The sequence below is a fragment of the Bos mutus genome, chromosome 18 (genome assembly GCF_027580195.1).
Source record: "Bos mutus isolate GX-2022 chromosome 18, NWIPB_WYAK_1.1, whole genome shotgun sequence".
Lineage (NCBI taxonomy): Eukaryota > Metazoa > Chordata > Mammalia > Artiodactyla > Bovidae > Bos > Bos mutus.
In genome coordinates this window covers 16,553,647-16,579,580 of record NC_091634.1, presented here as the reverse complement: position 1 = coordinate 16,579,580, position 25,934 = coordinate 16,553,647, and the positions used below count along the sequence as shown (strand labels likewise).

Genomic DNA, 25,934 nt, shown 5'->3' with positions numbered 1-25,934 from the left:
CGCAAAGAGTTGGACCCGACTGAGTGACTGAGCGCACTCAGGAAGAAGGTGAGTTACTCGCCCCAAACCCGTCTTCCCTCCTCCCTGACCCAGACCATCAGTGTTGTATTAAAGAATAAAATCTGCCAAAGTATTAGGGATACAAGATTCCTGTTTTATTTCCACAGAGAAACTAAAGTAGGACGCTCCTTCTGAATTTTCGTCACGGTGACTTCAGGTCACAAAATGGAGCTGGTGAAGAAACAGCTGGGGTACCCACTGAGACTGGTGGTCAAGGAGACATCACCACAGTGTGTGGGGGGAGACAAGGGACAGGCAGGCAGGACCCCAAGCTAGAAAAGGCAGGTGTTGGCGCTCAGACCAAGAGCTGGGGCCCAGGCACAGTCTGGTCCCTTGACAACCCATGTTTCTCAGGGCCTCAGTCGCGGTCGGAAGTGCTTGTCTAGAAGAAGAGAACAGAGAAAAGGGTAGAACACCAGCCACTCCCAGATCTGTAGAAACCAGGCGTTCTCTCATCTCCCCCAGCTGCTGCACGCACAGTTCCCTCGTGTCCTGCCCATGCCACCTGCGGTCTCCTCTCTCTCTCCTCCCTAAAACAAGTATTACCCCTCCCACAGCCCCCTCCCCCTTCCACACACAATTCCTATCCTGTTCCCACTCCTTACTCTAGTGTTCGTTGCTGTCCCTGCCTGGCCCCATGAAGTACTCAGAGGGTGCATTCCCAGTGTTCTAGGTCATTTTTAAAAAACTCTTCCAAGTATTTATTTTAACTGAAGTATATTCTTCTTTTAATTTTTAAAAACATTTTTTGGCCAAGCCATGCGGGAATCTTAGTTCCCCAACCAGGGATCAAACCCACACCCCCTGCATTGGAAGCTCAGAGTCTTAACCCCTGGACAACCAGGGAAGTTCCCGGTCACTTTCTTATGAGTCTTTCTCCACACGCCACACTTGGGTGTCTCCTCCTCCTTAATACCTTTAGCATGTTCTTCTAGAACAAAGGGAATGCCCAGCCCCCAGCCCTGACCCCAGGTGACTGTGCCTCAGCTCCTGATACTCACCTACCAAAACTTCACCCACTGCAGCAGGCCAGGGTATGTCCGGGAAGCCTGTGGGGCAAGGAGAAGGTCTGAATGGACAGCGCATCGTCCCCCATGCACCTTCTGGCCTCAGACCCCTTCTCTCGAGAGCCAAATTTTCTCTGGCCCAGAACTTACCGAGGAAGAAACCGTGACTCCCCCCTGTAAAGAGAAGATCAGATGAGGTGAGGTGAGGGCCTCCATGACTGCTCTGTATCAGCCATGTCCTCAGGGCTCAGGAGGGGCCGGTGGCCCCAGCATGTTCAGACCAGAGTCATCCCAGAGATCCTTTGGTCTGACGGCAGCCTTTCGGCCACAGCCAGTTTCTCATCCTGCGTGCATTTTACCCAAGATGATACTGAACGTGGTCCCTGAGCGTGCACTGACCAAGGGGAGTGAGAAGAGGAAAGTTAGGTCTCCCTCTGCCTGCCCGGGGGATGAGCAAAGTGGATACCCACAGGAGTATTAACTGCAGCTTCACCTCCTTTCAATCAGCAGGCAGTTTCTGATCTCTCAGAAGTCCCAGAGAGCAGGGGCTTTATTATTCCAAGAGATGGAGGGAAATACTGGCAGTTCGTTTGTTTGTTAACCAGCCGAATTAGTATTCAGCATATTCCTTTACTGAATTTATAAAATTGTTTCTTTGAGCCTGAATAAAGCAAAATCCTCACTTTTCTTTCCTGTTACTTCCTTTATGAAAAGCTTTCATTTTCCCACCAACCAAGAGTTTCTGGGCCAGCCTCCTCTCCCCCAGAAAGGTCAGCAGTTAGAGATAGAGAGCAGATTTGCCGTGGGTCCTGTAATTTTTGAGAAGGCTTATGTTCCTCACTGAGAGGATCCCAGTTTTCTCCATGGCATGCGATGTAGTCACGGTTCCCCTGTAAACTCTTCTGAGTGGGTGGGCAGTTGCAAGTCTTACCTTAGCGGGTGTCTTGGCTGGGTACTGCCCGCCAAGGGCTGCAGGAGGTCCCTGCTGGTTGTAATTGTAGTTCTGTGGAAGGAAACAGTGGGGGGCGTGGGTGGGTAGGGGGACAGGAGAGACGGGATGAAGGCATTTTACCCCCAACCCCCTGCTCTGGCGGGACCCTTCTCCAAGCCCGTGCCTCCTCCCCTCCTCACGTCATGTGTTTGCTTCTGTAGCATCTCCTTAGCCACACCCACGCCTTCACCTCACTTCACCTCCCAGCCCAGATGGCCTGGCCTCCCTTGTCCTTCTCTGCCTCTCCCAGCATCTCAGGTGTCACTGAGGAGGTGGGCAGAGGAGACCAAGGAAAGAAGGGAAGTCTGAATCAGGTGGTCAGGTGGCAATTAGCTCACCTTAGCAGTCCCAGCTACTGCGTCTTGCCATCCTGTGCCAGGCTGAGAAAATGATAGAACCAGGCGTGAGGAGGGAGAATTTCAGATGGGCCAGACCAAGAGCCAGGTGGGCTTCCCAGGTGGCGCTAGTGGTAAAGAACCTGCCTGCCAATGCAGGAGACATAAGAGAGGTGGGTTCGATCCCTGGGTCAGGAAGATCCCCTGGAGGAGGGCATATCAATCTACTCCAGTGTTCCTGCCTGGAGAATCCCATGGACACAGGAGCCTGGTGGGCTGCAGTCCATAGGGTCACAAAAAGTTGGACACAACTGAAGTGACTTAGCATGCACAAGAGCCAGGCGGGAAGGGGCCATGGGCCTTCTAGGGCATTCTGAGGGAGGGACTCACCTGGCCAGCCCCACCTGCCCTCTTCTGAAGTGATGGCAAGTCCTCGCCCTGGAAGGAAGAGGGAGTCAGAACAAGGGCAGCCTCATGGTCCTTCAGGCCTTGCCGGACTCTCACCACCCAGGCTCTGCCCTCCTTCTGGAGGCCAGCATCCCACCCAGCCCACCCACCCCTCTCGGGGTCCGTGATAGGTGCTGCCTATGGTGAAGGCGGCGGGCCGGGAGGAAACTGATGGCCCAGATAGATAGAGGACAGGTTGCCACACTCAGTGGGCAACGAGGAGGAGAGAACAGGTTTGGCAGCCCCACCATCACCCAGGCACCTGCAGTACTGGCCTGAGCCAGAATAACAAGTGAGGGAACCTATGCAAGCTCCCAGGGCGGAGCCCCTGCGTCAGCCCCCACCCATCTTCAGCCTGCAACACACCCTGCTCCCCTCATAGGCCTGGTGATCCCTCTTCCCAAATGCTGTTCTCTACGGGGTCTTTGGAAGGCCCGGCTGCTTCCCACGGAGGCCAAGTCAAAGGAGAGAGAGGCAAAGGAGAAATACAGGAAAGCAGACAGAGCCCTTAAGAAGCACTGCAGGGACTTCCCTCGTGGTCCAGTGGCTAAGACTCTGCACTCCCAATGCAGGGGGCCCAGCTTCGATTCCTGATCAGGGAACTAAGATCCCACATGGCTCAACTAAGGGTCCCCATGCCAGAACAAAGATCAAAGGTCCTGCATGCCGCAACTAAGACCCAGCACAGCCAAGGAAATGAGTAAATGTTTTTTAAAAAGAAGAAGCACTGCAGATGTGCAGGCCACGTCCCCTCCTCTGATCAAGGCAAGGGGAAATCTTGCCTGTCTCTTTCTCAGGCTCAGGATCTTCTCCCCAAATCTGGCTCAACACTCCACCTTATCCATACCTGCCATTGACTTCTTTTTCATTCTTTCTGTCACTAACTTCTAACCCCACTACTAGCCCCAAAAACGTGGACACAAACTGGAGGACCTCAGGCCTCCACAGGCATTTTTTGGCTTGGTCCACATGTGTAAATTCAACTAGTTGTGAACAGTTGAAAGCCCTAGCTTTTCTAGAAAAAATCAAAACAACGTGTCCCCATCTGTCCAGCCTCACGTGCCCACGTGGACAAGGGAGCCGGCGGCCCTGGCCTCAGTGCCCAAGAGTCCTGATTCCCGAAGGCCACTAGCCCCATGAAACCCAAGTGTGGCCTTCAACAGGACGCTAAGGCCCTGCCCGTCCTTCCCAGAACTCAGATAACCAGACCCCACCACCCCAGCACCTGCCTGCACGCGACCTTGACCCTCCCTCCTCCTCCTCCCCCGATAGATACTACCCTCCCGCTGCCCTTCAGCTTTCCTCCTGAGTGACCCCGTTCCAGCCCTGAGAGTTGAGCTCAGCCCCAGGCCCCTCCATCTCCCCCACCCCGTGACCCCTGCCCCCTGCTCCCCCTGCAGTACCCACCCAGCTGTGGCTCCCCCCGAGCCAGGCCACACACAGCAGGAGCAACAGCAGAGATGAGACAGTGGCCGACTTCATGATCTCCCGCCTGTGGAGCCCTTGACTCGCAACCTCGGCTTTTATTCCCGGGAGGACCTCCCACCCAGCTCCTTCTCCATGACTCACAGCTTCCCTCTCCCACCCCACCTCCACTGGGCACACACACAAGGAGGAAAGAAGGGACTGAGGGAGGCACCTTCCCTCAGCAGGGAGGAAGCAGAACCGAATCTCCATGCAGCTGCCCAGGGGCCCCGAACCCCGTGTCCCCAGAGCTGAGCGTCCTGACCCCTAAACCAGGGTTCTACAGCCCTTACCTCAGTAATGACTTTCCAGTTCAAGAAAGGAGTGTTGTGTTTGAAATCCTGAAGGAAGAAGGAAAGATGAGTGGGCCACAGGGAAAGAGGATTCAGAGGGTGGAGTGTGGCAGCCTGTTGTGAAAGTTTCAAGATCACGTGCAAGAACGAGTTTTGGCGCCTGGGTGTAGTTTGGGGTTAGATGAAGATAATCCTCCAGGAGACTGAGGGTGTTACATTGCTGATGGTACTGGTGATAAGACTTGGGGGAGATGATGCATCTCAGAAGTGGGAAGAGGGGGAATTTTGTGACAGGTAGACTGAGGGGTAGCTGCCTTGACGGAGGGAGGGAAGAGGGACAGGATCACCAGGATTCCCAGTTCTTCAAAGAGTGAGAGTTCTCCTACCTCCCAAAGCCGCCTGAAGTAGAGGAGGGCACGAGTGCTGGGGGGTGGGGCTTGGCCCTGTGGATGGAAGTGGGGAGCGAGCCGGTGAGCAAGGCGCCTGTCCCCAACCCACCCTCACCTGCACCCTGCTCCTGCTTCCCTCAGCCTCCAGAATTCACTGTGACTGAGGTCTGGGGGGAGCTGGTGCCTCTAGGGACACCAGAATACTGTTTTGGGGGACAGGGAGAGGGAGGCTTAGCCACCCCTCCGTCACCCCCACAGCACACGACAGCTTTCTTCTCTAGCCAAGTTCCACCCCCTCCACCCCCAGCCTCAGGGAGAACACAACCTCAGGTCCTGCCCCCTGGACCTTTCCACCTTACTACCTGCCCACCTCCCAGAGATGTGGAGCCGAAGTTCCCCCTTCCAACCACCCCGCCCCCTCCCCATCCCCCAGAACAACAGTGGAGACGTTAAGAAAGGAGCAGAGACCAGGAATGTGGGATAGCTGAGATTTATTTTGGAGCAAGCGTTGAGGTTAGTAGGGAGATAGTGGTGTTTAAAGAATGGGTCAGGGTGGGGGCTCCCCTCCATCTGGTAGCTCCGTGTCTGGAAGTCATGGGGTGCGAAAGCTCCTCTGGTCCTGGGCAAAGAAAGAAGTTCCAAGGGGGAGCTCAAGGACTAGGGATTCGGTGAGCAGTGGACTAAGGCAGGGGTAGATGGGACCTCCGCATCAGAAATCTACAGGGACCTTTGCGCCCACGGCTGTCATCCAGTCAAGTCCAGCTCTTGGGCTTGGAAACCCCCATACCTGCCAGGAACGTGTGGTCCCCTGTCCTCACTCCTCATTTGGCCGAGTCCTGGCTCCCTCATTGCCCCTCCCCCTACCATGAAGGAGGTGGATCTCTCCCTCCTCTTCTCTGCCCATCTCTTGTGTCCTGTCCCTTTCCTGGGAGATCTGCTCCTGGGGGAGCCACCCCCAGTGAATCCTGCCTGGCAGCGAGCACTCCCTTTACTGCCCCCCTAGATGTGCAAAAACGTTTGACCCCCTGGGAAGTATCTGTGCATGCCCTGGTTCTCCCATTAAATTCTTAAGTGCCCATGCTCACAGGCCTGAGCATGGTCCACGGCAAGGAGTCTTGCCCTTATCAGAGACCATTCTCTATGAAATAGAAAAGTCTGTTTTGTTCATTTCGTCCCTCCAAGCCAGGACTCTGCTGTAGCCGGGAGCTTCTGCAACTTCCATCTTTCAGTCCCCATCTTATTTCCAGAGGGTGACGTTCCTGAGATGGGGACTGCCTCTCTGTCTCCCCACAGACCATCTCCCTCCCCCATGAGTTTTGGAGGGCAAGAATCCTAGTCTGCATTCTTTTACTTGAAGGGTCAGGAACTCTAGTTTCTCCAATCTGGTGGCTAGTAGGACTGGGATGGGCAGGGGGCGTCTGACCGCTGGAGAGCAAGCCCCAGTGGCAAGAGGCAGCTGCTTCTCAGCTCTGGGCTCTCACAGGCCATAGAAAGAGGAGCCCAGTGTTGCCGTATTGTTCTTTGAAAATGAATCAAACAAAAGGATCAGTGGACCACCGATTGCAGCTTCTGCCTTTGGTATTTGAATCATTTATTTGTGCTTCACCCCCCATTCCAGTCCACCCCCTCTGCTCTGGAGATACATCTGCTATTCTGGTGTCAGACCAGCCCGACCAGGGCTTCCCCTGCGAGAGCAAGGAGTAGGCAGGGAAGAAGGACAAGGGGGTTCTGGGCTCCGAGCATCCCCTAAGATTACGTATGTGCAGGGCCCAGATTGACGCCTGGTGTGTTCATTCCCTTTTCCTTTCTCTCTTGACATCAATCCTCAGGTGAACTTTAGCTTCCCGTGATGATTCAGTCCATGCCCTGCCTCTCTCTGCCTCTGCTCCCTCCCTGGTTTCTGGGGATTAGGCCTACTTACTCTCTGGGGAAACTGAGGTTCAGGACTGTTCAGGTCTGCATGTTGAGAGGTGAAAGAAACCTGCTCCCTCCTTATCCCCCACTCCCAGCTGTTTTGAAATTCTCCCTCTCTTTTCAGGTCTCTGCTGTCCTTCCTCCTTGTTTTTATCTTTTCTTTTTAAATGGTGGAAATGGCTTCTTAATGACCATCATCACTGTTCCCTGGCTCACCTAGCTAGAGTTTAGCTTTCTTCTCTACATCCCTCTCTTAAAAAGATCAGAATGACGTGGCCTTCCAGCCCTTACCTTGTTTAAGGCATCCCAGTTAATGAAGCCCAGCTTGGATTTAAAATTCTGCAGGAAAAAAAAAAAGAAGAAGAAGAATGGCCAAATTGGACATAGTGTGATTGACTCAGGGCCTCAGGACAAGAGAGGTCAAGGGCCACTGCTGACAATCATTTTATTGGGTTGGCCAGAAGTTTGTTCGGGTTTTCCCAAAGACGGTATGGAAAAACTGGAACGAACATTTTGGCCAACCCAATAGCCCAAAGACTTCAGCCTGTGGGACCAAGAGACACAGGTTTGGTTTCCAAAAAAGAGTGAGCAGAGCACTCGTGCTGAACTCACCTTCCAGAAAGTGTCGAAGTTGAAGGGCTCAGAAGATGTCTGAGAGTTCTAAGGGACCAATGAGAAACAGAAGGAGAGTAAGAACCCACTCTGTGGGCTGGAGGCAGGGGTGGGAGGCACGGGTGTTGGGGGGTGGGGAGGGCAGGCAGGGGTGCTTGACACCACGGTCCCGACCCAAGAGGAGTGATGTTCTCACTCACCAAGGTGTTGATTCCACTGACAGCTTCGCCTTCTCCACTGGAGCCCTGCCCCTGGGTGGGGAAAAGGGGACTGATGATGTTCAAGGCTCCATGCATCCTGTCATGCATGGCGCCTATCACCTCTCTCTTCTCAGCCTTTGTACTGTGTACTCTCTGTCAAGCCATCCACCCACTTCTTTCCACAGCACTTAAGAGCCGCCACCTCTAGAAAGCCTTCCTGGACTGACTTGCTGCTTGCTCTCCAGACTAACCCTACCCAGTCCCTTGAATCAAATCCATATTCTTTCTTCCCCCCATTCCTTGCTCTCCAAACACCACTAGTAGCCAACATGTAGTCCCACTGTGCACGGGGCACTGTGCCTCTTTCCACCACTTTCCCATGTGGAAACAGCTTTGCTTTACAGAAGGAAACTGAAGCAGAGAGCTGTCCAGCAGCTTTTCTCAGCTCCTGTCTCCGTGTTAGACTCCAGTGCCAGGACTCTGAACCACCTTGGTGTGATTACGATGCAGAAAGCTCTGCAGTAACTGATGGGGGTCAACAAGTTAGCTTCGCTGTCCCTGTTTGACACAAGAGGAAGCCCAGGCTCAGCGAGGTCAACTGACTTGCCTGGAGACACACAGATGACAGGAGATACTGCTGGTGTTCAAACCTCCATCTTTTAACTCAAAATTCACTGCCTTTCCACTTGTCAATTCTGTCTTCTTACATTTGGTTTTAAAAAATATCCCCTTGGGACTTCCCCTGCGGCCCAAAAGACTCCTCCTTGCAATGCAGGGGGTGCAGGTTTGATCCCTGGTCAGGGAACTAAGGGGTTTCCCAGGTGGCGCTAGTGGTAAAGAACCCGCTTGCCAATGCAGGAGACATAAAGGACATGGGTTCAACTCCTGGGTCAGGAAGATCCCCTGGAGGAGGGTATGGCAACCCACTCCAGTACTCTTGCCTGGAGAATCCCCATGGGCAGAGGAGCCTGGTGGGCTACAGTCCATAGAACCGAAAAGAGTTGGACACGACTAAAGCAACTTAACATGCATGCACGGGGAACTAAGATCCCACTGTGGGGCAAGTCCAAAAAGTAAATAAAGAAAAGAAAATAAATATCCCCTTGATGACAGAGGATGCGATGGTTGGATGGCATCACCGACTCGATAGACATGAGTTTGAGTGGACTCCGGGAGTTGGTGGACAGGAGGCCTGGCGTGCTGCAGTCCATGGGGTCACAAAGAGTTGGACACAACTGAGCGACTGAACTGAACTGACTGATTATTCTGTTATTTTTGTCTGTTTTTCCACCTCACTACGTATTTAAGATTTTGGTGTGCAAAAAGAAAACTAAAAATAGAATTACAAACTGGGAGGTTTCTTAAAACCTGCCTACCCATAAAAGGTTAGTGTCCCTGACATGTGAGGAGCTCTTCACAGAGCCTTCTCGCTGTAGTGCCCTCCTCCCCACTGGGCATGCTCCTCGTCCTCTCACATAGGCTAGCAGCCTCGGCAGGACGCTTGTTGGAAACCAGAGTCTCAGCCGCACCCCAGTCCTGCTGAATCAGAATCTGCATTTTCACAAGACCTCTGGGCGCTGCCTGTGGACCTTAGCGCAACACCTCCTCTGTCAGCTCAGCAGGTGCTGACAGAGAGCCAGATTTCCAGGATAACTAGGAGGGAAAGGTACGCTTTCAAAATGAGTTTCAAAACTCATCACCGAATTCTGTTCACTGGTCAGGTATAGGACATTTGAAACAATCCTGTTTCTAAAAGGACTGGTTTTCGTTCCATTGTTCACAGCCCCAGTCTGTGGTCTAACGTGAGATAGATCATGTAAGGACCTACAATTAATTATTACTTGGGAGCTAATTAGTCTTTTGAGGAGCACGCCCATGGTTTCCTCCCCCTGGATTGTAAATTCCCCACAGACAGGGTCGAGACAGAGGCTCGCATTAGGAGAGGGGTGAGAGGAGCTGCAGTGAGGAGGGAGCACCACTGCAAGGATGAACTGCAGTTGCTGCGGGTTCAGTTCTCACCTGACCCCCAGATCCCCCGGACACGTGCGGGTTGTCACACTGTGGGAGAGACAAAGAGAAGACTCTTGGTTCCCACCCAGACACCTAGTCCAGCCCTGCAGACTGCAGCCTTCGCACCCCAAGGCTGGCCTGGGTCCATCACCCTGTCAGCATCCGCCCTCGTTCCCTGTGGGGACTGAGGGAGCTGTCCTCTCCCACCATTGCCCACCTTCCATGCCTCTTCACACTCACCTCGGGTTTGTTTCTGCCACCACTTCCAACTCTGCTCCCCGAGGAGGGGCTGGGATTGTATCCCTACAAGGGAGAGCAAGAGTCCATGTGGGGGCTTCAAAGGACTTGGAAGGGCCCAGAGTTCCCGAAGTAGGGATTGTCCCCATCCCCTCACCCTCTCCTGGAACCTAGAGAGGAGAAGGGACCCCTAGAATCCTTACCTGGGAGGAGCCACCATCATCAGAATTTCTAGTGTCCTAGATGGAGGGAAAGCGGGTGGTACAGAGAGCAGTAAGTTATGGCAGCTTACAGCACCTGGCTTGTTCTTGCCTGAGACCTTTCCCAGAACCCCAAAAAAGCCAGCTGTGCCCCCTCTCTGCAGGCCCCCTGGTTGGAGCTCGACCCTCATCCAGCTCCCAGGTCATGGTCCCCGACTGACCCTCTCATCCCTCCTGTGGGGACATTATTATTAGCATCTACACTGAAGTTCTGTAAGTGTCCTTAAGTCTCCACATGTGGTCCTGTCCCTGTCCTCCTGGGAGCTTCCCAAATAAGTGTCATGTTTCCCTGGGCCCACCTCTCTGGCTCCATCCACCACCCCAGCTCTGGTCAGATTCATCAAGTAGACATGCCTGCAGGAGCAGAGGTTAGACAGGAGACAGCATCCCCCATCACCAAGTGGATGGCAAGGGGCTAGGGTAAACGCAGTAAACTAATTCCAGTAAATTCTTCTGGAATTAGAGGGCACGTGTCAGTGGCACCGCCTGGTGGGGCTTGAAGGTGGGCAACATGAGCTGGGGGGCCTGGGATGACAACTCCATTGACGCCAGCTACCCTGGGGCGGGCAGTTTTCAGGAAGACCCTGGAGTGAGTGTCCTCAGCAGGGACCATCAGGGGCCCCATCTCTGCCTTCAACAAAAGAGTAGAACATACCGAGCTGGACCCGGAGCTGCCGCTGCTGCCTGCATTGCTGCCTCCACCGTTACTGCTGCCGCCGCCATTGCTGCCTCCACTGTTACTGCTGGTGCTTCCATTGCCGCCGCCGCCATTGCCGCCGCCGCCATTGCCGCCGCCGCCATTGCTGCCTCCACTGTTACTGCTGGTGCTTCCATTGCTGCCGCCATTGCTGCCGCCACTGCTGCCGCCACCATTAGTGCTGGCGCCACTGCTGCTGCTTCCCTGAGGAGCAGGAAGAGACCAGCGTCAGTCACTTCAGTCCTGTCCGACTCGGTGCGACCCCAAGGACTGCAGCCCGCCAAGCTCCTCTGTCCATGGGATTCTCCAGGCAAGAAGACTGGAGTGAATAGCCATTGCCTTCTCCAGGGGATCTTCCCCACCCAGGGATCCAACCCTGATCTTCTTCATTGCAGGCAGATTCTTTACCGTCTGAGCCAAGAGACCAGAGTGAGGTCTAAAGATGAGAACACCAAGGGAGAAGGCTTTCCTCCCTCTCCCTCCTCCCTCAGGAATATTTCCCGCCCAGTGTGAGCTGAGTAGAGTTTCTCTGTCTCCTCCCCGTGCAAAAATGCTTCAGGTTGCCCCGTCCTCTTACCCCAGAGTTGCCAGAGCTTCCACCTGAGCCAGGGGGGGTGGTGCACTGTGGAGGGAAGGGGACGGGTGGGGTTCCAGCCGAAGCTGTTCCCCGGGGCCAGCCTCTCCTGCATCCTCAGCTTGGCTTCCTGTCCGGGTGCCTCTCTCCCCCCAAGCCTAGCTCACTCTTCTCATCCTAGTCCCCACACCCGTCTCTCCCCAACTAGTCTGTTTCTTCCTTCCATCCCTCCCCTGCCCATCTTTCTCTCTGCTGTGTCTCTCCCAGTTTCTATCACATGCATCCAGACACCTCTGCCTCTCCAGGCTATTCCTCTTACTTCTGTATTTCTGTTGTTGTTGCTTCTCACTGAACCAGGTTTGGGCACGGTTCCCTGCAGGAAGGGTGAGATGAGCTTGGGATCAGGAAGGACACGGGGGAGGTGCCAAGAGTGTGGGCTTGAGGGCACGGAGGGGGCAAGCATCAGGGTTGATGGTTACTTTACCTGAGAGTTGGCCCCCGAGTTGAATGCCCCTCTGTGGCCTCCCTGGCCCCAGGAGCCTCCCTGAGCATTAGCTCCAAAGCTTCCACCTGAGCCTCCAGAGAACACGTGGTCTTGGGTGTCCCCTGGGCCTCCAGAGCTGCCCTGAGAGCCAGGAATGCCATAGCCTCCGGATGGAGGCTGCCCATTGGTTCCCTGAAAGAACGACATGGCTGTACTGAGTGTGTGTGACCTCCTCACTCTGGGGTGGAGGAGAGCGGACAGAGCAACTCAGAGAGAGAGGAACCGGAGCAGGACACAGGGGCAGGCAGGTGGAGAGAGACCCAGGGCAGTGGAGGAGGGAGGCCTGACGTGGAAGGATTGCCATCGATGAGGAGGCATCCCTCCTTTCAACTGCTTCCCGGGATCCTCAGCCCAACTGCCCATAGCCTCCCATTTCCGCAGCGGCCTTCCAGCCACTCACCCAAGCTCCGTTGCTGCCGGGCGTTCCCTGCCAGGACCTGTGGGCAGGGTCCACTCCGTGTCCGATGATATTCTCAGCCTGTCTGCCGGCCTCACTCCCAGTGTTTTTAAGAGCGTGGCTCGCTTCCTTAAGCTTGTGGGCAAGAGCATCCCCCAAGTGGGGGTCCCTGGCCTCCCTGATTCCCAAGCCCTCCGTCTTTCCAGTACCTTGGCCAATGGCCTTCTCGATTCCGTGGATGGCAGCTTCTCCCAGCACGTGTCCCAAGGCCTCTCCCACCCCGTGTCCAATGGCTTCCCCAACTTCTTCTCTGGTGTTCTCCTCTCCACTCTGCAGCGGGCTAGCCTCCCCACTGCCCAGGAGCAGGAACAGCAGGAGGCAGGCCAGAGACCCCTTTAGCTTCATCTCTGCCTCACTTCCTCTCCCTGAGTGTCTTCTTTCCACCCAGGTTCCCTTTCAGGCCCTGTCGCTTCCCTGATGTCTGCCAGCCCTCCTCCCTTCTCTCCTTCCTTCTGGCTTCTTGTTCGCCCTCCCTCTGGGTCTGCAGCCTGCTCTGTCCCTCCCCAAATGCCCTTGTCTTCCCAAAGTCCTCCTCCACGCCGCTACTCCTTATAGTGTAGCTTGGGAGAAGGTGGCAGGGCTGGGCGGTTCAGGGTCCCTCCCCACAGTGACTCAGATCCAACTACCCGATAGGGTAATGAGCTGTAATTGTGAGTCTGAGTGTCTGTGTTGAAACAGAGAGGGAGTCTGTGCATCAGGGAGGGAGGAAGAAATGGGATGAGTTCGGTGCCAAAGTGTTCTGATTTCCCAACCCCAGGAATTTGGGGTGCGGGGTGGGGGTGGAGGCATCTGGGGAGCTAGGCTGGTGGTGCCTCCTAAAGGTGGTGGGGTGGAGGGGACTTAGGAGGGAGGAATCAGACAGGATGTCAAAAGAGGGAGCGAGGGTAAGGAGCCCAGTGGAACAGACCCATCCTAGGTGTAAGCCAGCCTGGATCCAGGGCACCACGATGGGTGCGGATGACCTTCGCCAGCCTTCATCTCTCCCATCTCTCTCACCTCCCATACTGCCACCTACAGGTGAGAGCCTGACACTGCCATGCCTTCCAGCCACAGAGAGCCTGGGACCCCAGGTATCAGTCAGGGAAGGAAGTGGCCGCGACCCTCAGAGTGGTCATCAGGGCGTGTCAGTTAGCATCTGGGCTGAGAAAGCTGGGTGTGGAGCAGAGGAGCTGGGCGGGCCGGCCACCCCCAGGGAACGAGTGGGAGGGAAAGACCTAGGGAGGGTGCAGCTGACCCAGGCACCTATCCTGTTTACCAGGCCTGACCCAGGCACCTATCCTGTTTGCCAGGCCTGGAGGGGGCATGTGTGTGAGCTCACAGCCTGCTGTGAGGGCTGGGACTACACCAGCTCACCCCACCCCGCCCCTAGCTGCTCCCCAACAAGCCAGAACAGCACTGGCGAGGGAGGAGGGGTCAGCACAGTGGTCCTCTCCCCTGGGCCCAGCTCAGGATGCAGAACTCGAGCATCCTCCAGAGGGCTCATGGCTCGCTGCTCAGCAAGTGTGGCCGCTTCTCCCACTCCCATGAACCCCAGGTCCTCCCATTTGGCACTGCCTGTATTGCTGGGACTCATCACCCAGTTAGGAGGGGCCAGTTTCCATCTGCCTTTCTCAATGTCTCTCAATCAGTCTCTCTCCACCCCAGCACCCGCACCCCAACTTGTAACATCCATCACCTCTCACAATGTAAACACTGCCTGTCCTCCGCTGCTCCTTCCTACTTCCCTATTTTTCCATCGCTGACTCTTTAATGATAATAATAGTGGCAATGGTAATACAATAGTAATCGTCATCATCTTTGTAGCTGCAGTTGATCTACAGCTTTCTATGTGCCCGACACTGGACTAAGCATTTTAAGGCTCAGACAGCCCTGGAAGAATCGGTCTTATTATTACCCCCATTTAGGGACAGAGAACTTGGTGCTCAGAGAGGATATAGTGGTGGGCTGCCGTCTATGGGGTCGCACAGAGTCGGACACGACTGAAGCAACTTAGCAGCAGCAGCAGCAGCAGCAGTGGCAAAGCCCAGCCCAGGCTGGCTCGCTCCTGAGCCTGGTTCCCAGCGCACTCTGTCTTCTTGGTGCCTGAGACCCTCTCCTGGTTTTCAGAACCTTCGTTCTTCTCTGGGTAGAATTAGTTTGCGTTTTGCTCCGGGGCCATGTGAGGGGCAGAGAGCATAAATCTGAGGCCTCCGGGGTTAGTGATGGACACCCCACACCCCCCGGGACTCGCTGCTCCCCACCCACACAGGACCTCAGGGAAGGAGGTGGCACACATGCTCGGCAACTCCAAGACTCCTTCCCACACTTCCCTCATGGGACATCCTCACCATGGCATAAAGCTGCCCTGTTCCTTCTTTCTTCTTTCTCTCTCCTTCTTGGAGCCAGCTTACCTTCTTAAGTATATTTTAAGAGAATACTTTATATCACTAAGTAGAAAGCCAGGATCACTGGCCCATAAACAAAAAGTACAAAAAAGCAAAGTGAGAAGCAAGCAATTGTATCACATTATAGCTGGCGGCAGTTCCTGTATCATTTTTGTTTTAAAAAATAAAGATTAGCACATCTGAGAGAGGTGTTCTGAGCACACAAGCACAGAAATGGAATCTCCTTCTTCACCTAATCAAAAGTTTCTTAAACATTTTAAGAAAACAGTTAAGTTTCTCACTTTTTGATTCAGACTTATTCAAAGCCATGTTCACAAGCCATCTAAATTCTCCCATGCCACCATTTATACCTTCTGGAAAAATACTGCCCTCAGACATCTGTGGACCTGAGGGGTCACTTCAAATCAGTCTGAAGGCATGTTTATTAAATACCTGTTGTGTATTTAATAAACAGAAGACTAAGTGCTTTCACATGAATGATCTCATTTAGTCCTCACTATAATCTCGAGAGATAGATATTATTCCCATTTTACAGATGAGGTAACTGAGATTGTGAGCTGTTTAACACACATACAAAATCATATACAAGATCATGGCAAAATGGAGCTGTCAGAATCACCTAAATCTGTCTGACTCCAAACAGCCTTTTCTCCTACAGCTCTGTGCCTCTTCTCTTCTTTTATGCACAAATCTGATATGCCCAGACCCTCTGATTTCAGCTTTTCTCTCTAATTCACTACTTCATTCATTCAACAAGTGTTTATTGAGTGCTTACTCTGTGTCATGCCTATTCTAGGCATGGAGTACAACATGGAACAAGATCATGAAAATCTCCCTCCTTGGGGAGCTCACATTCACTAAGGGGAGATTGGACAATGAACATATCAGGTAATGAAGAGTCTTAAAAAGAAAGATACAAGGGGGTAAGGAAATAGACAAGACGGAGTTTGGGGTTTGCTTTAGTTTTGGGTTTTTTGTTTTCTTGGCTGTGCCTCCTGGCTGGCAGGATCTTAGTTCCCCAACCAGGGATTGAACCCAGGTCACAGCAGTGAAAGCGCAGAGTCCTAACCATTGGACCACCAGGGAACCCCCTCATAGTGTTTTAAATAGCGTGGTCAGGAAAGGGCTCTGTAAGATGTGATCTATGACCCAAGACTGAAAAGAAGTGAGAGTGAGCCATGAGAATATCTGGAGCCCGGAGATTCCAAGCAGAGAAACAGGGCAAAGGCCCTGAGACGGGAGCCTGCTTATTCTGTTTGAAGACCATTGTGGCTTGTGCAGAGGGGAAATGCGAGCAGTTGAAGTCAGACACAACTAGGCCAGATTGTGGAACTTTGGGGACTGTGGTGAGGACTTTGACTGCTAATGAGGTAGAACCAGCCAAGGGCTGGGAATCAAGGAGGGTTGTGCTAATGAGGTAGAACCAGCCAAGGGCCGGGAACCAAAGAAGGTTGTGACCTGATTCAGATGTTTAACTGACAACAGACGGGGGTGGGGGTGGGCCTGAGGTGTACAGAGGCCAGGGAGGAAGCTTCAGGGGAGGCCGAAATCAAGGATGGATCAGGCATGGGGCTCAGGGCTCGGTGGCATCTCTGCTCCCCTCTCCGGGGTCCTGGGCCTCAGACTGGCAGCTGCTGGCTCACCTCATCCTTTCCTAGAGCCCATGCTCAAATCCTGACTTGATTACTTACTGCAAGAGGTGTAGATACAAGGATGACACAAGGTAACACACAAAGCAAAGAGCTTAGCACGGTGCCTGGCACATAAGAACACTCGAAATATGTTCTTGCTAGTGTCAGACACATCACTGTGGTTGGAATACTTTCCTGGCAGTTGTTTAATTTTGAGACACATACACAGGCACGCAAGTACCCCCTGAATGGGCCAAAGGCAGAAATTTATTTTTAAAGAGGACTTATTTGGGGAATTCCCTAGCAGTCCAGTGGTTAGGACTCCCCACTTCCACTGCGGGGGTGACAGGTTCAATCCCTGGTCTGGGAACTAAGATCCGTAAGCAATGTGCTTCCCACTCCCCTACCCCCGACAAGAAACAACTTGGTATGGGAACTTATTTGGAAGTAGCCCTCCCCCAACCCAGGGTCACAAGGAAGCCTGCCGCTGCCCCTTGAGCAGAGATGCCCAGCAGGAAAGTGCTCGGGTTGAGGAGCCAGCCATCACTGCCTACTAGCTGGGTGGCCTCCATCAACTCTGTCCCTTCTCTGAGCCTTGGCTTCATCATCTCTAAGGGGGTGATCATGGGACCCGCCTCAGGGGAGGTTATGAGGGTGACTGAATCATGTCTGTAAGTGCTTAGTCTAAAGTGAACACCCAATAAGTGCTGGTGGTGACGGTCCCACCCAGCCTCCTCTCCCTGTTCTTCCACAGCCTCGGCAACTGGCCTCCTCTCTTTCTGACTCCCTCGCCTGACTGCCTGTCTGGCCCAGCTTCGGGCTTCCTGCTTATACATCCCAGGTCTGCTCCAGCTGGTAGCCTCCTCTCTACTAGTTGCCAGACATCTGTGCCCGGCCTCAACCCCTCTTCCAGAAACTCTTAGTCTAGGAGAAATGGATATGAAACAGGTAAGGAGATAATTGCAGGCTTCCCAGGTGGCTCAGTGGGTAAAGAATCTGCCTGCAATGCAGAAAACATGGGTTCGATCCCTGGGTTGGGAAGATCCCCTGAAGGAGGGCATGGCAACCCACTCCAGTATTCTTGCCTGGAGAATCCCATGGACAAAGGAACCGGGCGGGCTACAGTCCATTTGGTCACAAAGCGTTGGACACGACTGAAGTGACTGAGCATGCACACACACACACAAGTATATAATTACAGTTTGTCACAACACCTTGAAGACCAGGATCAGTGCACTATGGGAGCAGAGATAGCCCTTTGTTCAAACCGGGGAGTCAGGAAAGGACAGATAGGCAGGGCAAACGTCCCTAGCAGAGGAAGCAGAGCTCGCCAGGCATCGAGGAAGGACTGAGCCATGCCTCTTGTAACCTTCAGATCTGGCTCAACCCTCCTCTTCCAGAAGCCTCCCAGGACTGACCCCCAGCATTATCCTATATCTCTTTGGCACCTTCAGGAACCCCATTCAAGCCAACCTAGCAAGAAAATGGAGGCAAATAGAATCAATGAAAGCTTTTACTTTCTGAAAGAATGATTCCCCACTCGGAAGGGATTCTTCCAGACCAAATGAAAGGACGTTCAACACAGAGTAGACTCTCTGTTCCCACATGTGTAGGAAACACGCGGCATTGAGTTGGGCAAAAAGTTCATTTGGTTAGTGAACAGTTGTTCAATAAAGTTCTTGTGAAAATGGAAAATATGTGTTTTATTGTTACTTAAAACCAAACGAACTTTTTGGCCAACCCAATAGGAATGAATGCTTCTGTTTATTGAAATGCCAGAAACAAAGCTCTGGGATTTACTTTGAAAAGCATTGAAAATGTATCAGTATACCCAAGCAGAAGGATCAGGGGAGGGGACGGTTAGGGAGTTTGGGATGGACATGTACACACTGCTATATTTAAAATGTATAACCAACAAGGACCTACTGTATAGCAATAAAAGAAAAAGTATCAGTACATGGCTAGACGGTTTGGCGTGTGTTGAGTGGAAATGTGATAAAGCAAGCACAGGCATATGTTCATGGTGGAATCCAAGTGGTGAGTATGCAGGTGTCCACTGTAAAATTCTTTCATTTTTGCGATAAGATACTGCCAGGAAAAAGGAGCAGATATTGTTTAAGTAGGGACTTCCCTAGTGGTCCGGTGGTTGGGACTCTGAGCTTCCACTGCTGGGGGCCTGGGTTCTATCTGGGGTTGCGGAGGCAGTGAGGCAAAAAATAAATAAATAATAAAATAAAATCGTGGTGTTCTACAAACAAGGAAAAACACAGAGAATATGAAGTGCCCAGAACATTGCCTTTACTGTGCATATCAGGCCCCTCCCCTCCCTGGTGTGTCCTAAATTTAATCTTTATTGATACATCACTTCGTGTTTGTTTTCAAATTCTGTTTGTGCTTAGTCACTCAGTGGTGTCCAGCTCTTTGCGACCCCATGGACTGCAGCCCGCCAGGCTCCTCCATCCATGGGATTCTCCAGGCAAGAGTACTGGAGTGGGTTGCCATTTCCTCCTCCAGGAGATCTTCCCGACCCAGGGATCGAACCCACATCTCCCGTGTCTCCTGCTTTGCAGGCAGATTCTTTACCTGCTGAGCCACTGGGGAAGCCTTCCCAGGAAGCCTTTAAATTCCCGAAGGGCAAAAACACTGTCTCTATTTCTGGTCCCACGGTTGATAGAATTTTGGAGCTGGCAGCCATGTTTGTAGTCCTCTCTTGCAGATCCCCGCCCTCCTTTATTTGAGAGGAAGTGGTGGCCCCTGGAGGGGAAGGACATGGCCCACAGGCACCTGATCTCCCAGCACTCCACCCATGCTAGGTGAGTAGTCTACAGACTTTATAGGTAACTGGGCAAGGTCAGGTTCTGGAAATAGACAGGCCTGCTACTTTCTCACAGGTTACCCCAGGCAAGTGGCCTGGCCCCTTGGAGCCTCACCTTCCTCCTCCACACAGTGTAGATCACATCCTTTGGGTTGTAGGAAGCTTAAAGGGCTGTAGAGTATCTTTCATATGGTACCCGGAAGCTACTGCATGCTCAGTATATAGTAGTTGCTAGCATCGTTGCTCTGGGCTTTGAGCCATCCACAGATCTGAAAACGGGGCCTCGTGTGTCACCATTCCTCTCATAAAGAGGCCTCCCTCCTGTCCTTCCCCCTGAGCCCTTTGTGGTCCCACCGAAGAGAAGACCTCGCACGTGTGCCTCCTTCCTCTCTCCTTATTCACTGAGTCCCCTCCCTACTGATACTAAACAACAAAAGAGGACTTCCCTGGTGGTACAGTGGATAAGAATCTGCCTGCCAATGCAGGGGATACAGGTTCGATCCCTGGTCCTCGAGAAGGTCCCACAAGCCGCAGAGCAGCCAAGCACCACAACTACTGAGAAGGTGCCCTAGAGCCCGGGAGCCACAACTACTGAACCCATGAACCGCACCTCTGGAAGCTGGCACACCCTAGAGCCTGTGCTCCGCAACAAGAGAAGCCACCGCGATGAGAAGCCCGCCCACCATGATGAGCGAGTAGCCTCCACTCTCCACGACGAGAGAGAGCCTGCTCGCAGCAACAAAGACCCAGCACAACCAAAAATATTTTTTAAATGTTAAAAATAAATAAATAAACAGCAAAAGACCTCTGGGTTTTCAGAATATCCTTTGTGGCTGTTTCTCTCTCCACTTGCTGTGTGACTTTGGTTGTATTTCTTAACTTGCCTGAACCTCCATGTGATTTTTTATAAAATGGGGCAATAGCAGTACCTCTTACCTAACTGGTCAATTGAGGCGATTCAGCGAGGTCATGCATGTAACGCCCGGGGAGCCTAGCATGCCTTAATTACACGATACACACGGGTTACTATTGGTATTCCTTTGGGTCCACACCCCTGAAGGAGGATGCTAACTTTCTGGGCTCCACCAAGGTTCCTGCCATTTTCCCCCGGGTGCTCCTCCCCGCACTACTGGCCCGGCGGGGCTTTCCCTGCATGGATTTCCTCTCGGTGCCAAGAACGAACTTTGCACTAGTGAAGTATAACCTGTCCCTGTAACCACACTCCTCCATCAGATCAGCCCAAAATCTCCAGCTCCACCCATCCTGTGCATCAGACTCCCGGTTCCTCCAGCAGCAAGAGGAGGAAAGACAAGCCTCCTCCCATGGATCCCCCGCTTAGGGAGAACAATGGGCCATGATGTTGTATAGTGTATTGTATTTATTCACAAGTCTCAGTATTGACCCCTAAGGGACTCTAGAAATCCTCCCCCTTCCCTTCCCCACGCCCCCCCAACCCCGCCCTGCGTGCCCCAGCTCCTTCAGGTCACTTCAGCGGATATGACAATAGGAATGTCAGTGTCTTCAACCAGGCCAGTTCATCAGCTTAGGGAATGATGCTGGTGACGCTCTGGAGGAGAGAAGGAGAGAGGGAGTGGATACAGAGTTCTGCACCCTCACACCCCCTAAAGAGATGAGAGGGAGACTAGCTACTCCGGCCAGGAGTTGCTTCTGTTCCAGGGACTATCTTAAGGAAGGCGGCACCTAGACTCAGGAAGAACAGGGAGCCGGTCCACCCAGACACAGGTGCCAGGAGCCTCGGTAGAGACTGAGAAGCCTTGTCTGCTTTGCCTGAGAGGATCCTCCACCACCTCCAGAGCCCGGGAATAAACACGGGTGTGTCTCTGAGTTTCTGGCGTAGTCTTAGGGCTGTTCTACACCCTCACCCATTGGATCCAGTTTCAGGCCGCTGAATATACTAAGCACAGACGAGACCCAGGACTTCTCTTTGGGTCTAGAGGGAGGCCCAGGATCCCAGAGGAGCCTTTAGCCTGGTGGGGGGTGGGGGTGGGGAGGGACTTGCTGTCCACCAGGGACAGAGCTGGGGTTCCCGCCACCCAGGATGTTGCCACAAGACAGCAGGAACGAAACAGCCAAGGGAGTCACAGTGAAGAGAGCAGGTGTGATAGGAGATGCCGAGGGGCGTGGTGACAGGCACACGTGGGAAGGTTTCAGCAGCCCCTTCCTCCCTGGCTCCTAGATGCATAGGGACCCCTGGAGGTCTCTTCTGCTTGGATGGGAATAGAAAGAGCCCAAAAGGTGAGCGCAGGATGTGAAGGGCAGAGAGCAGGGAGGCAAGGCAGACCAGAGCTGGGAAACGGGTTGGCTGGCATCTGCAGAGCCTGAGTGTCTGTCCGAAGCACAGCTCTCAATGAACAGGTGATGGAAGAGGGTGTGAGAACATCTCCAGAAACCACCTAGGCACTCACCTTCCACAGGACTGACAAGGCCATGAAGGGCTTGTTGACCGAAGCCTGAAATTCAAGGACAAGAGGCTCAGTCCCCAGCATCTGTCCCACCTACCACCCGAGGAAAGCCTCCGCTCCCCGCACCACCACCCTCCGAGTCCATGCTGTGTGCTCGAGACTTACTCCAGATGTTAAGGTTGTGGTTGCGGCCCCTCCGTGCTGGGTGGTGGATCCGCCTGGATGACCGTCCTGTGGACGAAGCCCAGACTGTTGTTACAACCCCCCAGACCTTGAGGGTCTCCCAACTTCTTTTTTCCCAGTGGCCCGTTTTCCGTAGGGTGACTGGGACTGGGGTGGGAGGCATAAGCTCACTCGCCGACCCGCACTGTCCAGGAAGAAAACCCAAAGCCCACGTGGCTGTGGGAATTCCATGAGAGGAGAAGCCAGGAACCATGCCTGCCCTTGCTGGTCAGTCTTCCCTCAATTCCCTTTTGTTCTGGTTAATGAGACGTTCTTAGTCACTGAGAAGGGGCCTCACTAGAAAGGGAGCCCAGAGGAGCCACACAAATACCAAGACCATAGTTTAACGTCCGCCCTGACATCTAATACACTCCTCTACACACACTCCATCCTGATCACTAGTTCGGGCTGATCCCCATCCTGAACCCTCCCCAGACTCTCAGCCGCGCCTCTGCCTCTGCACTGATGCTGCTAGCCTTGAGTCCCCAAACAAACCACCCACTCTTGGGCTCTATTCAGTGAATCCTCGCACCTGACTCACAGCCCTCTCCCTTACCCTGCACACTTTCAACATAGTTCTTCTCTCCGCACCCACCCATCCCTGGCTCCGTGGCTGGCAGCTTTCAAGGCCTGGGCCAGTCTGCAAGCTGGTGTCCCAAGACTCTGCATGGAGAGTGGGGAGTGGGGAACTGGGGCAGGCAGGAGTCAGCCTTCTCTTGCTCCTCCTTGGTGCCCGTAATGCCGTGTGTGGTGCAGCTTGCCTCCCAGTATCTCTCCCCTCTATGTAAGTGGGGATCAGAAATCCCCCAGGAAGTCTCCCTGGTGATCCAGTGGTTAAGACTCTGAACTTCCAGTGCAGGAGGTGGGACATGGATCCCCGGTTGGGAACTAAGATCCCATATTCCACATGGCTATGCTCTCTATGCTTAGTTGCTCTGTCATGTCCAACTCTTTGCAACCCCATGGACTGTAGCCCACCAGGCTCCTCTGTCTGTGGGGATTCTCCAGGCAAGAATACTGGAGTGGGTTGCCATGCCCTCCTCCAGGGAATCTTCCCAACCCAGGGATCGAACTCAGGTCTTTGATCTTGCAGGCAAATTCTTTACCATCTGAGCCACCAGGGAAGCCCATGCTGCATGGCACGGAGAGAGAAAGAAACAAACAAAGGAAGGAAGAAAGGAAGAAAGATCCTCTGGAAGGCCTCCTCTGACAGGGCAGTGTGGAAGAAGAGAAAAAAGCCTAACTTGCAATTCACCAAAGCTGTGTGCTAGCCATGTGACCTTGGCAAGTCCCTCAAACCTCACTGAGCTTCCGGTTCCTTATCTGAGAATCAGGGAGTCAGCATCCTTACCCTGACTACCTCAGAGGCTTGCTATGAAAATTAAACAGAGTGGGCTTATCTCCCAGAGCTAGTCCTAAAGTTCACGCTGACGTTCTGGGTTTTCTCAACACTCATTCTCTTTGCTCCATAATAGATCTTGGCCTCAGTAACTGCTTCCTGTTCCCCAGGGGAGGCAGTGCTCCTCCCTACCGATTGCCTTAACTGGGAAGACAGCTCCCTGGAGGTGGTGCTGGGGTCCTGTCCATACAGGGCTTTGCAGATAAGATGGCTTAATCAGTCTGACCTGTTGGCCACCAGCTCCTTTGTAAGGGAGATGGAGAGTGGGAAGCCCAAGCTTCTCCCAAGCTTAGCTGCCCAAGCTTCTTTCACCAAATGATGGTGACGTGGGCTCCCCAAAATGTCCCAAGGGTTAAACCTCTCCCTCCCCCAACACCCTTCTCCCCACTTCCCCACCCCTGTTCACCTACATTCAGCAGCTGGTTGGCCTCCTTGCCGGCTTGGTTGACCCCATTATGAACATTCTGCTGCAACCTGTCCTCCTGCTTCCCGGCCTGGCCTGCAGCATGGTGGACACCTTGGCCAAGTTTCTCCACTTCCTTTCCAGCCTGGCCAGCAGCGTGGTTGACCCCATGGCCCAATTTCTCTGCCTCCTTGCCGGCCTGGTTGACCCCATCATGGACCCCTTGAGCCACTTTACCCGCCTGCTTTCCGGCCTGTTCAGCAGCGTGGTGGGCCCCCTGCCCAAACTTCTCTGCCTCCTTCCCAAACTGCCCAGTGGCATGGTGGACCCCCTGCCCAAACTTCTCTGCCTCCTTCCCAGCCTGATTCACTCCATGTTGGACCCCCTGGACTATTTTTTCTCCCTCTTTCCCAGCCTGCCCGGCAGCATGGTGGACTCCTTGACCAAACTTCTCTGCCTCATTCCCAAACTGCCCAGCACCATGGTGGACCCCCTGCCCAAACTTCTCTGCCTCCTTCCCAGCCTGATTCACTCCATGGTGGACCCCCTGGACTATTTTTTCTCCCTCTTTCCCAGCCTGCCCGGCAGCATGGTGGACCCCCTGCCCAAACTTCTCTGCCTCCTTCCCAGCCTGATTCACTCCATGTTGGACCCCCTGGACTATTTTTTCTCCCTCTTTCCCAGCCTGCCCGGCAGCATAATGAACATCCTTGCCAAACTTCTCTGCCTCCTTCCCAGCCTGATTCACTCCATGGTGGACCCCCTGGACTATTTTTTCTCCCTCTTTCCCAGTCTGCCCGGCAGCATGGTGGACTCCTTGACCAAACTTCTCTGCCTCATTCCCAAACTGCCCAGCACCATGGTGGACCCCCTGCCCAAACTTCTCTGCCTCCTTCCCAGCCTGATTCACTCCATGGTGGACCCCCTGGACTATTTTTTCTCCCTCTTTCCCAGCCTGCCCGGCAGCATGGTGGACCCCCTGCCCAAACTTCTCTGCCTCATTCCCAAACTGCCCAGCAGCATGATGGACCCCCTGCCCAAACTTCTCTGCCTCGTTCCCAAACTGCCCAGCGGCATGGTGGGCCCCCTGACCAAACTTCTCTGCCTCGTTCCCAAACTGCCCAGCGGCATGGTGGGCCCCCTGACCAAACTTCTCTGCCTCTTTCCCAGCCTGCCCAGTGGCATGGTGGGCCCCCTGGCCAAACCTCCCTGCATCACTTCCCGCCTGGTTGACCCCATGAGGGACCCCCTGAATCACTGTGTCTGCCTCCTTCCCAACCTGTCCGGCAGCGTGGTTGACCCCATGGGCAAGCTTCTCTGCTTCCTTTCCTGTATGTCCGACGCCATTGTTGATTCCATGGGCTACCTTGTCCAAGCCACGGTTGAGCCCCTGGACACCCTTCTCCAGCTCCTTGCCGGCCTGGTTCCCCATGCTGCTGAGTCCATTAAAAACTTTCTCCACTTCCCTTCCAGCTTGAGTGATTCCATTGTTGATGCCTTCCAGGGCCTTGCCCACTTCTCTCTCTGCACTGCTCAGCCCTCGGTTGATCCCTTCAATGACCTTCTCAATGGGATCATTGTTGGCCGCCCATCCAGGCAGAGCCCCCAGTAGCAGCAGGAGGGAGCAGGAGCTGAGCAAACTGGCAAGATGCATATTGTTGGTCAAGCGGGGAGGATGCAGAGAAGAGCCAGGGAGGCAAAGCTGCTATTTATCCTCTGCCTCCTTTGCTCTTCTCCACCCCTCATGACTCAATTACCCTGTGAGGTGCTTAGTCCCCGATCAGGGAGGTATTTCCCAGGGAGATCTGGGGTTGAGCAATGAGAAGAGGAGGAAGAGAGGGTGAGTCATGAATGGAGAAGACTCACACGGCATCTTTGCTCCTTGCCCAGCTCTCACCCTCCACCCCTGAGCCCATATGTCTGCCCTTTCAATCACCTGCTTTTTTCATTCCTCAGTCACTATCCAGGCTTCATCTCTCCCAACCCCATCTTCAGTCACCCTTCATCCCTAGGACCCTGGCTGGTTCTTTAGCATCTTCACTCCTCTCAGGGGATCTAAGGATCCAGCTTCCCCAGAAACAAGGGTGTGAAAAGATGGTGAGCAGGGGCCAGAAGCACCCCCCAGGGAGTGGAAGCAATCATTAGACCTTGCTCTGATTGTTGTTG

General features: G+C 53.6%; 2 protein-coding genes and 1 long non-coding RNA gene across 3 annotated transcripts; all 3 read right to left on the bottom strand.

The window, feature by feature from the left end:
- Positions 1-142: 142 nt before the first annotated feature.
- On the bottom strand, positions 143-12,987 carry DMKN (dermokine). The gene is made up of 16 exons (XM_070386754.1): positions 12,435-12,987; positions 11,970-12,166; positions 11,494-11,599; positions 10,994-11,120; positions 9,732-9,793; positions 7,713-7,763; positions 7,513-7,560; positions 7,192-7,239; positions 4,984-5,040; positions 4,598-4,645; positions 2,784-2,831; positions 2,397-2,438; positions 1,999-2,070; positions 1,218-1,241; positions 1,062-1,109; positions 143-442 (listed from the first exon to the last, which is right to left on the bottom strand). Exons 1-15 carry the CDS (start codon positions 12,834-12,836, stop codon positions 1,062-1,064), a joined length of 1,380 nt encoding a protein of 459 aa, XP_070242855.1. The 5' UTR covers positions 12,837-12,987; the 3' UTR covers positions 143-442.
- On the bottom strand, positions 9,963-10,993 carry LOC138991805 (uncharacterized). The gene is made up of 3 exons (XR_011467683.1): positions 10,875-10,993; positions 10,163-10,198; positions 9,963-10,025 (listed from the first exon to the last, which is right to left on the bottom strand). It is a non-coding gene; the product is annotated as an uncharacterized lncRNA (long non-coding RNA).
- Positions 12,988-20,759: 7,772 nt separating the features above from the next.
- On the bottom strand, positions 20,760-25,934 carry SBSN (suprabasin). Its single transcript, XM_005908188.2, has 4 exons — positions 23,776-25,934; positions 21,910-21,975; positions 21,748-21,792; positions 20,760-20,888 (listed from the first exon to the last, which is right to left on the bottom strand). The coding sequence occupies exons 1-4, from the start codon at positions 25,420-25,422 to the stop codon at positions 20,865-20,867; spliced, it is 1,782 nt and encodes a 593-aa protein (XP_005908250.2). The 5' UTR covers positions 25,423-25,934; the 3' UTR covers positions 20,760-20,864.

Bases quoted from the DNA above. Each gene is read 5' to 3' on its own strand.
- SBSN (XM_005908188.2), bottom strand. From the start codon at position 25,422: ATGCATCTTGCCAGTTTGCTCAGCTCCTGCTCCCTCCTGCTGCTACTG. The intron at 21,976-23,775 runs GTAGGTGAACAG...CTTCGTCCACAG, and splicing joins AGGCCAACCAGCTGCTGAAT to GACGGTCATCCAGGCGGATC. The intron at 21,793-21,909 runs GTAAGTCTCGAG...CTTGAATTTCAG, and splicing joins CCACAACCTTAACATCTGGA to GCTTCGGTCAACAAGCCCTT.
- DMKN (XM_070386754.1), bottom strand. From the start codon at position 12,836: ATGAAGCTAAAGGGGTCTCTGGCCTGCCTCCTGCTGTTCCTGCTCCTG. The intron at 12,167-12,434 runs GTGAGTGGCTGG...TCGTTCTTTCAG, and splicing joins CCGGCAGCAACGGAGCTTGG to GGAACCAATGGGCAGCCTCC. The intron at 1,110-1,217 runs GTAAGTTCTGGG...CTTGCCCCACAG, and splicing joins GAGTCACGGTTTCTTCCTCG to GCTTCCCGGACATACCCTGG.